Below are 13,876 nucleotides of genomic sequence, written 5' to 3'. Positions count from 1 at the left end.
GCCAGCTCTTCTGTCCACCATAGCCAGCTCAGAGCACAAGCTGGCCTTGTCCTGATGCTCTGGTGCACTGAGCACATTCACACTCAGTAGCCCTTTCATTTCCCTCCAAGGACAATGCTGAATCTACACACCAAGCAAACTGGCCCAGCAGAGCTCCTAACCAACCAGATTCACTGTTCTGCAGCAGGCACTGGGCTGCTTTGTCCCAGTCTGGATTATATCAGCCCCTTTATCATCCTGATGCTCCTCTCATGTCACCTTCAGCACACCAAGCTTCAGAACCCCAACACTGCTGCTTGTGTTGGCATCTCTGCCAGGCACAGGTGGTGCAGGCAGAACATCATTAGAAGACTGTCACTTCTGCAAAGCAAGCTACCTGCCAGGGCTGGGCAACACACTGTAAGGCACCCTTGAATTCGAAGTGCTTATTCTAATTCACACAGCCCACCCTCACTTCAGGTACTTTTGATGAAACCCTTCACTGGTCTGCTAAAGTCTGTGTAGCAATTTTTAATTGTTTAATTTCTGATAACATCTACTTGGGCTAGGTACTGACAGAGCTTGTCCAAACTCCTGAACTCTGGAGGACTCAGAACAACTCTCCCTACTCCTGCACTTGACTTCATCAAAAGAATATAGTACATTCAGCTCCAAAAAAAAGACATTTCTTTTGAAACACTAACTCTGTTTCTGGGAGGCATATCAAGTTTCAGAACAATACTTCCTATACAACTGAGACCTTTAAGAGCAGTTTAATAGTAAAAACATCACATACCACATACTTAGTAAGGAAAGAGTATTGGAAGAAAACTTTCCTAGCCACTTCCAAACTGGAAGTAACTAGTTCCTGACAATGCAGGTTTTAAAAAAAGAAAATAAAAAGTTGAGCTTTCATGTAGGTTATAAATAAACTATGAAATATCTGTCATGAGAATCATGCACTTTTTGAATTAGGAAAGCTGCTTCCCAGAAAACAGAACACAGGAATTTGTCAAAGGCAGCATACGGTCATCAACAAACATGGAGCTGTGTTGGTATTTGCTATGAGCTAATATTAGACTATGGACACTCTGAGATTGCTGGTGTGTAAAAGACCACTGTCTCCAGTCCACCTCAGTGTCACATACATCTCAGAAATTCAACTTTCATTTTCATTAATTTTTGAAGTATTGTTTCTTTCAAAGGCTGACTGACAGTGATAAACAGATGAACTATATTGCAGATGTATATTTTTAGGCTATTTAGTGACACAGGGTGTGTCTTGGCTGTATGAGAGGTGGTGCAGGGTGGTGGAGGGAAGGGAGGAAAGGTAGGAAAAAAACCTAAATGAACCCAGTGGAAATATGGAATGTTGATTTTTTTTTAAGGGAAAAAACAAGATCTCTTTCCTCAAACCATACCATGTACTAACAAAACAGGGAAGAGAAAGCAAACTACAACAGTAAATAAGACATATCAAGTACAGCTAACTAGGCTGCAGTTCTCTTAAGCTGCTCCCTTTTCCATTTCTTCAGCTCTGCTGCAACTGCATTTACACCCCCTCACACAGATGAGTGGGAGAAGAGGGACAGCTATGCCATGACGCAGCCTCTGAGCAAAACTGGAAACAACTGCAATAACTTCATGCATTCAGTACCAATTTTTAACCAGTAGTTTATTCAGTATTTACTATGGTGAACACAGTATGGAAATAAAAAATGAAGCCAGTTTTCATCAAGGCTGAGAACAGTAACCCAAAAGTGCATGTGAACTCACCCACAACAGCAAGCCGGTAAGTTAACAAACGGACATGGGAGAGTTGCTTCCTGCACCACTGGTGCAGTGAACCATGCAAGAAGCTTCAGTTCTTTCTTTTCAATGGATCCCAATGGTGGAAAGTTTGAAATGAGAAGAACATGAGCTCAAGCCAAGTCCCCACCAGACTGAGGCAGAGGGTAATCCTTCTGTCCCACTGTGTGCAGAACTTCTCCGTATCAGCTGGACAAAGCTTACGTTATACAGTAAGTGAACAGGAAAAACAGACTTTTCTGTACCATGACTAAACCACTGAAAGACCCAGCAGTACATTCATTCTGCAAAAAGCAACAGCATGAAGGCAATCTATTCAGTCCTACACTTCAAGGTTGTTGCAAGTGATCAAACTCATTTCTTCTGAAGCTTACTGCCAGTTAGTAAAGACACCATAACAGACCACATACACTCTGCCTTATCCCCAGACAGGAAGTACATTGGCTTAGCTTTTAACTACTTAAGACCAGCTTTAGCACAACATAATGCAATGACAATTACCTTGTCTACTGCTCAAACTTCAGAATAGCAAAAGAAGATCCCAGATGGAATTAAGCATTCAATCAACAGAAGCTGAAGCAGAGGAAGTACTCACCCATCTGTGGGAAACCAATGGAAGGCACTCATTTCTAGCTGATAAAACAGCAAAGGAAATAAAAATAGAACCAGGTGCTTCCTACAGCAGAAACCAAAATAACAGGGGAATGTGGCACTGCAGAGCAGCCTACTGCCTCTTGCAAACCACAGGCATTGAAGCTTTTGACTTGGGTGTTCACCCCCAAATGCTTATCACCCTGCAGCTGCAGCCAGCTGAGCACCTAGACAAGGGGTATGAATCTGCTGGTACTGCAAACACCTCTTTTCAGCCTCCTGCTGCCAAACAGAGCTACTTCTCCATGCCTGAGGGAAGGCTTGCCAGCAGAGCAGCAGAGAGGTTTGGCTACCTCTTCTCTACCAGGAAGGCTGTGAAAACCCTGAGTGAAAGCAGAACACAGAACACACACTGAAATCCTGCAGCAAACCACATGGATGGCTAACTTGCCAGCAAACTCAACTGGGCTGCTGTTAGCCACCTGTGTAAACTATGGGATTTGATTCCAGCTGCCCTCGCAAGGCATGACCTCCCTGGCAGGGCTAGAACATCGGCCACCCTCCAGAAAAAATGACACAGCTACAAGAGATCACACTTTCTACCCTCCCCCAAGCAGACAACAAGCCAAGAGACAACTCATAGCATATAGGTTCTCTGATCCCAAACTTAACATCTGCCTGCTTTACACTAAACCCAGAATGACTTTTATACTTCCTCTTTTGCTAAGGGAGGCACTAGCTGTCCATTTGCCTGATTTGGCATAAAAATAAACTGCATAAATATATATGCATTAACTGTGTTCACAGTGCAGTTCAGTATGGAAGATGCCTCCACACTTCTGTATTTTTTTCCCAAAATAAAGTAGTCTTGTCTAGGAGAGTTTAAAAGAACAGTTCTTCTCTTCCAGAAGATATACATATGGTACTGAATTTCACTGAACTGTTGAAAACAGTACTTTGTTCTGCTGAAGCATGCTCTGGAGCTGCTTCACTAATGATAAAGCCACTGAAGAGTTTTCAGCACTGGTTAGTCCTTTTAAGAAATTCCTTAGTCCTAAAATATTAAGCTTTTTATATAGATTTTTAATTTTTAAATAGATTTATATTTCTCTAGGGCAGGATTTGCAGCTCACTGCATTTAAAAGGCCTTTGGAATTATTATAAAAAAGAAATTGCATATTAGTTCACCTGAACAGAAAAAACCCTAAATATTTAAAGGTAATCTACACACCAAAAATCATATCCAGGTCCCTCCCTCTAATTACTTTAACCATCACACTGACCTATGCAGACACCTACATGCTAACGTAAACCCATTCAGCTGAGATAAATTACATGACTCAAGTAGAGAGGGGCTTCTTTTCCCAGAAGTTATCTTGAGTGCTAAGTGAGGACCACCTACCTACATTAGTTTTTATAGTCAGTGAAGAAAGATGTTCCCACAAACAAACCTGATTCTGGTTATTTCTGAACTGCAGGACTTTGCTGCTTCTGGCAACAAGTGAATATCCTGGTGAGACTAAAACATTATTGCTCCCCTACTCAACACAGGGCTCTCTGCTACCACCTCCCAAAGACTGCCAGCCAGAGACCTGAAGCAGCAAGCATTACAGAGAACATGGAATGAGTTCCTCCTCTGAACTGCCCTTCTAAAGGGTGGATCTTTTCTCAAGCTGAGAAAGAGGAAACAAAGGAAGTTAGTCTTCTTTATCTACAATAATTTGTGAATACTCCCATCCCACCTAAGATGTCTGCTGCAGTCACACAGCTGAGAAATTTTACCCCATTTTAACACAGACTAAAACCTCTTTTCATACAGCATTTTTCAGCACAGCTCTTGAATAAGCATGTTATTAATTTAGACAGCAAAGAACATATAGAAACATTGCTGCTGTGTTAATAAAATGTTGTAAGGACAGGCATAAACAAAGCTGTGTATTCAAGTGAATCAAACTTCTCATTTCAAATGCAGTGACTTTCTGTCACTTTCAGACTGACTACTATCCAAGGCAATATAAATAAAATGGGGATTTCCACAAAAAATCCACTAGACTATAGTCTACTAAAAACACATTTACACTGTGCTTATTAGAAACTTTTGCATAACCAAGATGTGTATTCTTGCAGATACCTTTCTATGGAAACTTTAACGTAAAATATACTTTCATTACACCACATTTAGAAATTGAAAATATACGTAGTACAACAGCCCAGTCTGACCACACTGGAAATAATACAAAAGTTTGACTGTTGAAAGGTAATAGAAATACCAGGTCACAGACACCACACCTATGTGAAATATTAACTTTTAAGTATGACCAATAAAAGAGCTCAAAACTAGTGAGATTACGTCATTGTTTCCTGCCTGAGAAGAGCAGCTATTTTAGCTAAGTGAAGCTGAGCAAAGAAGAGGAAGTCTAAACCTTCTACAGATTTGAGGCCATGAAAGAAGCATCTCTGAAGAAATTTTGTAGAGCACAAAACGTGAGTAATCATCCCTTATGTCGTGCTAACAAAGTAACTTGGATGTTCATTGTTAAGAAATTTTGTTCAGAAGCAGAACATTCCAGAACTAATGAAAATATATTTAATTTTTAATGGACTTTCAAAATATCAGCAGCATTCTATAAATAACATTTAAAGAAAAATGACTGCATTTGTAAAAGCATAGTACCATAAATACTGTTGTTTAGGATTTTAACAAAAATTTTTAAAGTATGCAATAAATGAAAACATTGGTAACTACATTTATCACTAAAAGAAAAATGTTTGTTTTCATGAAACAAAAACCAGGAGATCATGTTACTTGGTATCTCTGTGCTTCACTGAAAGCAATGTTCTCCTCAGGGAAATGCAAGCAAATATAAGGGACAGAAAAAGTAAAAAGGGGGATTGGGAAGAGAGATACACACATGGCCCTTTAAATGGAATCACTGTTACCTAACTCGCATTAAGAATCTGGAGGAAAAGATTTAATTGTGACTTTGCTGTGAACGTCTTGTTCTCGTATAGGGCACATAGATGGCTTTCACAATTCACATCAGACATTCAGAATGTCAGTTATCATTAAAAAATTATAAGATTGATAAAGTATACAGACAAACAACAGAGGAATCATTCAGACTTAACACAGACAAATCTTCCAGCAACCAGTGACTCCAAGGGCTCTTCAGCAAGTGCTTTAAGCAATACCAGTAAGTAAATGTTCCCATTATGAAAAATGGCAACTAGGGCAAAACCATCCACCCAGAGGCACCCAAGGATCTCCTTGGGCTAACCTGGGAGATATCGAACTGAAATCCATGCAGACAAGTACCAACGAAAAAGCAAAGTATTTCCATTCCAACTATGCATTTAAACTCATGAAGTTGGGAAACCATCTCCAACAACCAAGCAAAAAAAAAAAAAAAAAACCCAAAAAACCCCCCCAAAAAAAAACAACAAACCCTTCCTGTTACAGCAGGTCAGTTCTTTGATATATCTCAAAACCGTCACAAACTTGAAATAACCAGCAAACAAGGCATGAAAAGAAGATCACACCAGATTCAGCTTCTTCTCTTCCCATCAACATCAGGCTACTGGTTATTTTGAAAACATGACCTGACCAGAAATAATTAGTCACTGCAAGTCTGAAGGAGACAAGAGCAAAACCAAAATTAAAAACATGATGTTTCTTAATATTCAAGTGAATTATTCTACCTGTCTTATACATTACTACCCAATTCACCTGCCAAATCACTCAGGATATTGATAGTTGGGCACTGTCAAACACAATCACTAGCAAGAGAGAAAAAATAATAGAACAAAAGAGAAAAAAAGTCCACTTACAAAGGGCAAGGGCAGGGGGGGGAGGTGTATATTAAGCAACATTTGGACGATTTTGTGTAACAGTAGTGAAAGTGGAACAGTATGCCAAATAATATTTTAACCATGCTGCTAGAACATGCACAATGTTTTTAGCATATGCCATCTGATTTTCAATAAGTTTTGCTAGCATTCTTTAATTATTTTATTTTTCTTGTTTTTAGAGTTCTTCATGCTTACATACATGGCTTTTCCCATACAAAACATAAATTCTGTTCTAATGTCTTCATCTGAGCACAAAACACACCTTTTTTGTTTTGTACAGCCGAAAAAAAGACCTTGAAGTTAAGGGTTAAATATTTCTATGCATAACTTTAATGTATCTGTAAACTGGAGAACTGTAAGAAAACTAAAAGCCCAAACTTTATATTTCAAGGCAGAAACTAACCTATATAAAGATTTAACTGGTCATATTTAAGTTAGTTACTCCATGATACTCTTCTCAAAAGCAGCTGGTATTTGCCAGTGTCAAACCAGGATGCTAGATTAATAAACACTGGTTAAATCCCCTATGAATTTTTGTAGCACTGAGAAAGTACTTGGTAACATTACAGAAAAGGCATTATCCAGATGGGCAGTAACAATAAACCTGGTTTTTAATGTATTCTTCACTCCTGGAGATAAAACACACAGGAATTATGCACCCTTCTGCTCTTGAGAACAGTTCTGGTGCCTAACAGATACTGTACAACTCCTTTGGCTGTTTATCACAAGTGGGAAGATCAGACAAACAACTAACTTGTTCCTCCTCCTCCTCTTCACAAAGCTGCCACAGGACTGTGTAAAAGGCCAGACAAGAGGAACCCTCCCACATAAAGTCATGAAACTGTGACCATACCAAGAGCTAGGAAAGTGCTGGGGGTGAGAGTTAAACAAAGCACTCATGCAAATACCAGGTAAAGTCTGCCATCCTCATAGGCACCAGAGAAAACCAGGGCAGCTCTCATCACCTCAGCCTGCACAGTGGCATTTCAGATGTCCAGCTCCTATCACCAAGAAGCTGGATGAAGGAACATAACTGTGCTCTGGGGTAGCTGGCTACCAGACAGCAACTTTTGCCCCAAACTAATACTTTTCCCATACGGCCTAGCTGGAGACTGTGCTGCTTCCCTCCTTTTTACTTTTTCAAACAGGAAGTCTATTAATCTATGAACTTTATTTGTATGTTGGGTGGGTGATTCTGATGCCCTAGGATTAAATATTGTATTAGAAGCTATGCAGACATTCAAAGATTTTTTTAAGTGTCTTTAATAAGCAAGCACCTGTTCTTTTGGGAGTTAAGTAGGTCCTACACAGGTAAAAGGCAAAGTCAATACTCTTTGCATATCCAAATGTCACTATATACCATGCTGACATGTTTTTATTCATAGCTAGTTTAAGTTAAAATTTTTCTTTAACAGAGACAGCTTGAAGATATATTTTCTTTAGAAAGTAGCTGTCATAGCTCAAATACAACTATTCCAATCTAATTATCAGCTACTGATGCACACCTGAAATGCCAATCCTGACTTTCTTATTCCTTATATTAAAAGGCCCTGTAAGTAGTTAAAATATTTTATTAAAACATGCTTATAAATACTACTTTCACAAGTCTGACAATACATATGTTTCCCTCAGAGGATGATAATGTATTTGCAGTCAGAAAAAGCAACAAAACTAGCACATTTCAGAGCTAAACAATAGTTTCATCACTAAACACCATCCTAAAACCATCTTCCTGTTTGTTGTAAAAGACAGATTTTATCTGACTGAGAATAACTTCCCATATTTTATCTAATTCTAGGGGATTTATGGAGTTAAACAACTACTCTTAAATTTAATTAAACTATGACACCAGAAAATTCCCATCCAGAAGAATACAGGATTGCATCACTGGTCTTCTACAGCTTTGTGTTCACAGTGGGATTGTTGGTGAATGCCACTGCACTATGGGTGTTCAGCTGCACTACCAAGAAGAGAACAACTATAACTGTATATATGATGAATGTCGCATTACTTGACCTGTTCTTTATATTTTCCTTGCCTTTTTGGATAACCTACCATGGGACAGAAACATGGCCTTTTGGAGATACATTCTGTCGGATCCTCGGGGCTTTCACTGTGTTTTATCCAGCCATTGCTCTGTGGCTGCTCACTTTTATCAGCGTAGACAGATTTATGGCTATTGTCCAGCCCAAACATGTCAAAGAACTAAAAAATACAAAAAAAGCTGTGCTGGCTTGCACTGGAATCTGGATAATGACCCTCTCAACAACATCCCCATTGGTGTTTTTACGGTCTGATCCAGATCAAGCCTCAAATTTCACCACCTGCATGAAAATGCTCGATATCATCCATTTAAAGGAAGTAAATACACTGAATTTTTGTCGCTTGATTTTTTTCTTTTTGATCCCCTTGTTTATCATGATGGGGTGTTACCTAGTCATTATTTATAATTTTATTCACGGCAAGACTTCCAAACTGAAGCCTAAGGCCAAGGAGAGATCCATAAGAATTATAGTTACTCTGATTGCTCAGGTACTCATCTGCTTTGTACCCTTCCACATTTGCTTTGCCTTCCTGATGTTGCAAGATGAAAATACAAGTTACAATCCCTGGGCAGCCTTTACCACCTTTCTCATGAACCTCAGTACATGCTTGGATGTTATACTGTACTACATTGTTTCCAAACAATTCCAGGCAAGAGTCATCAGTGTAATCCTTTATCGCAATTACCTTCGAAGCGTGCGCAGAAAAAGTTTTCGAACTGGAAGTGTAAGATCACTCAATAACATGAACAGTGAAATGATATAAAAAGAGAAAAAATATCAAGGGACTTTCACAATGTAAACAAGGGATTCTTTTCTAAATTCTAGCACTTGGCTACACAGCAGGATGCTATATAAGCAAAGGTGACAGATATATTTGATGCATTGTAAATATGACAAAAGCAGAATAATAATTGCACCTCTTTTTATTTGCTCAACATCTTTTGTTGTTTCACCTGAAATGAACTAAAACATAGCATCAGTGTTAAAATTTCCAATGCTTTTATCACCTCAAACAATTGTGAATATTGTCATATGTGAAACTGACTATTAATATAATATTAATAAACAACACTGAAGAATTATGATGCATTGCATATATTAATTTTTTATATTTGCATAATCAAATGCTCCTGAAATTACTGTACATCCCACATTTCTAAAATTAATTTCATTCTCTCAATATCAAATTCATTATGACTTAATGAGAAGGCATATGTAGGTAAAATTTGTATTTTACTTAATTAAAAACTTATTTGATGCAGATTTCTTTGTAACTGACTACATTCTGCAGCCATCAAAGTACCATCAAAGAGTCAAATGCTCATTACCTACCTGTGGATATGATGTGCTCATTTATGACACCTTACTTTTGCACAAAGTATCCTTTTACATATAGGAAAATATTAATTTCTCCAGACACATTAGCAGCCTATGTCCTGGCAACAAACTCTAGGTAACAAATATGAGTAACTGCAGTAGCTACTCAAGCTTTCAAGTTCTTTTGAACACTCACACACTACAAAAAATGTATTTTTATAATATCAAACACGTGCTTTTTGTCCCTTATAAATCAGTCTTTAGATACTTTCAACAGATGCTGTGGAAAAGCAGAAATAAAAAAAAGGTCTAATATGGTGTTTAATATTAAGAATCTTACTCCAAGAGCTTTTCTTATTACCTCAGAGTGTGAAACACATGGAAACTCAAGTCTGTGTGATCCCACCTGCCAGAAGCTTAACCATAAATGGTTGCAAGCTCTGTGGTTCTATGGTAATATGCACATCTTTTATTAAGTGCAGAATTCTCAAACATAGGCTATGCAAAACAGAACCACTGAACACCTTAAAGCTGTGAGAATTTCAGCTGCAAGCACGGAATGGAGTAACAAGCTCTGGCACTCAATTTTTGAAAAACATACAAAGCACCAATGCGAAATGCATGTGCATTTAAAAGTGAACATAAAGCACATGACTTATAGTTCTGTTGCCTTTCTGATTTAAGACAGAAATCAGCACAACCTGAATCCACTTTTTACAAATTGAATGGATCCAAACAATTTAGACTAAACAAATATAGCAATAATTCGTGTACTGCAAGCCATGCTGCAATCATGTTAACAGAAGACATGAGGATAACAGATTGGAAACTAATAATCTGATGGATAAATTATAAATTAAACAAAAATCATAGCTAAGAAATAAATGTTTGAAATTACAGTAGTTGTGCCAAGAACCTTTATACTTCAGTTCAAAAGAGGATTAATTTGAAATGTTACATGAAGAATGTTTTCTGAAGATTTTATTTTAAAAAACCTATCTCTTGATACTATATCTAAACCAATTCCTTAGAAGCTACTTACAAACCAGAAGGCAAGCTGTTGATGGTGATGCCAAATATGTACTGAGTGATTTCTACAAGGAGAAGATCAAACAAAGCTGATAGCATCCAAGCGCCCAGTAAAAAAGACTGGAAAGAAAAAGCTTAATTTGAATCAATTCAGCAGTTTCAAAAAAAGGTTTTACTATACCTTTAAATATAAGAAAAAATAAGAAAACCTCTATACTAGGTCAATTAAGACAAATTCAATCTTTAACACAACATAATTCCAGGCCTACTTGTCTAGATACTGAAGAATCAAGAGTTTGATTGTTTCCAAAATTAAATTTGATGGGTTTGATATCTTACAACTGATACAACTGCAAATAGAAATTAGAATAATCCACTGACTGCAAGGTATTATCAATATAAATTTAAATTTATTAAAACTAAATTATCTTTAAAACCCTTTAACCTATATTTCTATACAACATGCTAGAAATAAAACAGTATTCATCCAAGAGTACAAGACTGAACTGTATATAAAAGTTTCTATTAAAAAAAACTCAAAACTGGAACTTACTGAAAATTTTCTGCTGCCATATCTTCTTTCAAATATTCGGAAGTTGTAAATGAGCAGACTGCTGCAGAATGTGTCTTTCAAATCAAGACATATTGTTCTTCCACATACAAGTCTCCAAATCTGGAAGGTTAATATCATCATGTTAAGCCACTTGTCCTTCAAGAAAATTCTTTACAGAATTTGTGCCCAAAGACAATTTAATACTGGAGTCAGGTAAGACAATTGCAGCACAGTTAAGGAGCGAAATACAGAGAGTAGGATGTTATGAGGACTCTCTTTAAAATATTTTCAAAGCAGATGTCTAACTGTTAAAATAAATAAACAATTGACATGAACTCAAAACACACTTTGAGGTTCCTAGTTTACACTTAGAAATAAAAATGTAAATCATAACCCTAGTGAATTTAGAATTATAAGAAAAATTTTTGAAGCAACCTCTAGATACAAACTAGTACAACTAGTACTAGTGTAACTGTTCTAAGAAGGCCTAATCAGATCAGCTTGCTCAGGGCCATGTCAAGCTGAGTCTTGAACATCTCTAAGGATGGAAACTGTTCCTCTGTTCTATCAGTCTTACACTAAAAACCTTTAAATGGGATTTCTTGTATTTCAGTTCTTGCCCATTGCCTCCTGTCCTTTCACTGGGCCTGGCTTCCTCCCATTAGGTATTTACATGCACTGGTAAGATCTACCCTAAACCTTCTCTTCCCCAGATTAAACACTCCCAGCTCTCTCAGCCTCTCCTCACACACCAAATGCTCCAGCTCCTGACCAGCCTGGTGGTCCTCCACTGGACTCTCTGCAAGATGCCAAGGTCAATTTTGACTTGGGAGCCAAGCACAGGGGACAACACTTCAGACTGCTCTCACTGAGAGTAGAGATGATCACCATCCAGGCCTCCCTGTGAGTCTTTTCCTACTTAATGCAGCCCAGGATGCTGTTAGGCTTCTTAGTCACAATGCTCATTGCTGCTTCATGTCCAATTTAAGCCTCCACCAGGACCCTCAAGGCTTTTCCTGTAAAGCGATTTCAGCTGCTCAGCCCACAGCCTGTACTGGTGCAAGGTGTTACTCCTCTCTGATGCAGGAATTTGCATTTGCCCTTGCTGAACCAAGGTTCCTACTGACCCTCTTCTCTCTCTAAATAGCTGCAGAACTAACAGGTGTAACAACTATAAATCCAAGTTTTACATCACCCACAGAATTGTTGAGAGAACGTTATGTCCTACTGTCCAAGTTATGAATGAAGACACTAAGCAGTATTGGCCTCAATCCACTTCACTCACCATTCTCACTATCCCATGTCAACATGCCCACTTTTAAATCCTAGCCTGAGTACGACCCCGCCTGAAGTCAAGACTGGCAGGGCTATGACCTTGCAGCTGAATATTTCATGACATGCACTAACTGAGCAGCTCTCACACAGACTATGAAAGGCTTCTAGCCTTACTGCTCTTTGCTTCAGCCACCTTAACATATATACAGATATGATGTAATGAAGATCTTTTACACAGCTCTTGAGGACCCTCTGTATGGAGACAAGGACCTTTTAGTTTTGGACAGCAGATATTTTGCCTTCCAAATCAAATGTATTCTTCAACTGTTCACTTTAATTTGTGTGCTCTCTACCAGCTTTAAGAAGTGTTAAAATTCAACATCCAAAATGTTTGTTCATTCCCTGAAAAAAATCCTTTCCATTAAACACATCCTTGCAGGTGAATTAATTCTAAACAAATTTTCTTTTAAGAGTTCTCATTCGAATATTAGCACCAGACAGAAGTGAAACAATCTGCTCTCTCTTGATCTCAGAGGTACTCAGTGATATAGTACATAGCTTGCTCCAAAGGCTGTGGAACAATCTCATTAAATAAAAAATCCAAACTCACAAATTCCCCAAAGCACCACAATAAAAGTGTCATAACTTTTACAGATACTTGCAAGTGTTTATGGTTAAGACACGGTAGAGGTGGTTTTTTTAATAAAATGCAGCTACTGCTGTTTTTCAGCATATCAAACATATGGAAAGAGAGGATTCCTCTGAAGACAAATCTCAAAACAAATAAATAAATAAATCCCATACCCACACAATTTCCATTTAAAACTTGAATACATTCTCAGACTGTTTCATTCCCCTCCTCAAACACTTGGCTGTAACATTTGTAAAAGGCAGACATCATTTATGTATTTTCACTGCACAGCATCAGCAAGACACTTGGAAAATATGAGTAGTGCCCTTGCAGAGTTGTAATTTATTATTACAATAAAGCTCTTGGTTTTGACAAGCAAGATTACAGACAGTAATAGCACAGACCATCACTAGCTTGGTCTAATAATCTTTTAAAGTTTACAGGCTACAGTTGGCATCCTCAAAGACATTAATTTGACTACATACCTTTTGTTTGATGCAATTGTAAAATCTATAAGGTAAGATAAACACAAAGGCATTTGCTGACCTTTCTCTATTGAGCAGTAGTTTGCCACTTCCAAAAATTAAAAACATCCCAAAAAAATACCCACAGAACTAATCTAATCACTTTTAAGTGCATTATTTCAACATTTAGAGCTGATACTATAGGATCCTTAATTAAATTAAAATAAAATGCTACAAGATACAATACCTAGAGTATCTTAGTTTGAAACAGGAATGAGTATGAAATTAACCAATTCAGCTGATTACTGAAGAACATGAAAAACTCTTCCATCAT

The 13,876-nt window shown here is 37.8% G+C and overlaps 2 protein-coding genes across 4 annotated transcripts in view; one reads left to right on the top strand and one right to left on the bottom strand.

Moving 5' to 3' along the window:
- The window catches only part of UBAC2 (UBA domain containing 2), an 87,099-nt gene that overhangs the window by 63,978 nt on the left and 9,245 nt on the right, over nucleotides 1–13,876 (bottom strand). Inside the window, exons 3-4 of the mRNA XM_021530263.3 lie at nucleotides 11,173–11,292; nucleotides 10,633–10,739 (exon numbers count right to left, since the gene is read on the bottom strand). Of these exons, the coding sequence (XP_021385938.1) occupies nucleotides 10,633–10,739; nucleotides 11,173–11,292 (227 nt within the window). The remainder of the gene's footprint in view (nucleotides 1–10,632; nucleotides 10,740–11,172; nucleotides 11,293–13,876) is intronic.
- On the top strand, nucleotides 4,711–9,604 carry GPR18 (G protein-coupled receptor 18). Of its 3 annotated transcripts, XM_085581784.1 has the most exons (3): nucleotides 4,711–4,863; nucleotides 7,010–7,139; nucleotides 8,027–9,604. In XM_085581784.1, exon 3 carries the CDS (start codon nucleotides 8,071–8,073, stop codon nucleotides 9,034–9,036), a length of 966 nt encoding a protein of 321 aa, XP_085437910.1. In that variant the 5' UTR covers nucleotides 4,711–4,863; nucleotides 7,010–7,139; nucleotides 8,027–8,070; the 3' UTR covers nucleotides 9,037–9,604. The 3 variants fall into 3 exon arrangements, with proteins under 3 accessions (XP_085437910.1, XP_021385939.2, XP_085437904.1); XM_021530264.4 differs by lacking the exon at nucleotides 7,010–7,139; XM_085581778.1 differs by having other exon boundaries at nucleotides 4,723–7,139.

Source organism: Lonchura striata, chromosome 1 (genome assembly GCF_050655825.1).
Source record: "Lonchura striata isolate lonStrDom1 chromosome 1, ASM5065582v1, whole genome shotgun sequence".
In the NCBI taxonomy this organism is placed as follows: Eukaryota; Metazoa; Chordata; class Aves; order Passeriformes; family Estrildidae; genus Lonchura; species Lonchura striata.
The sequence above is the reverse complement of the archived record's forward strand: the minus strand, read 5'-3'. Positions and strand labels throughout refer to the sequence as shown.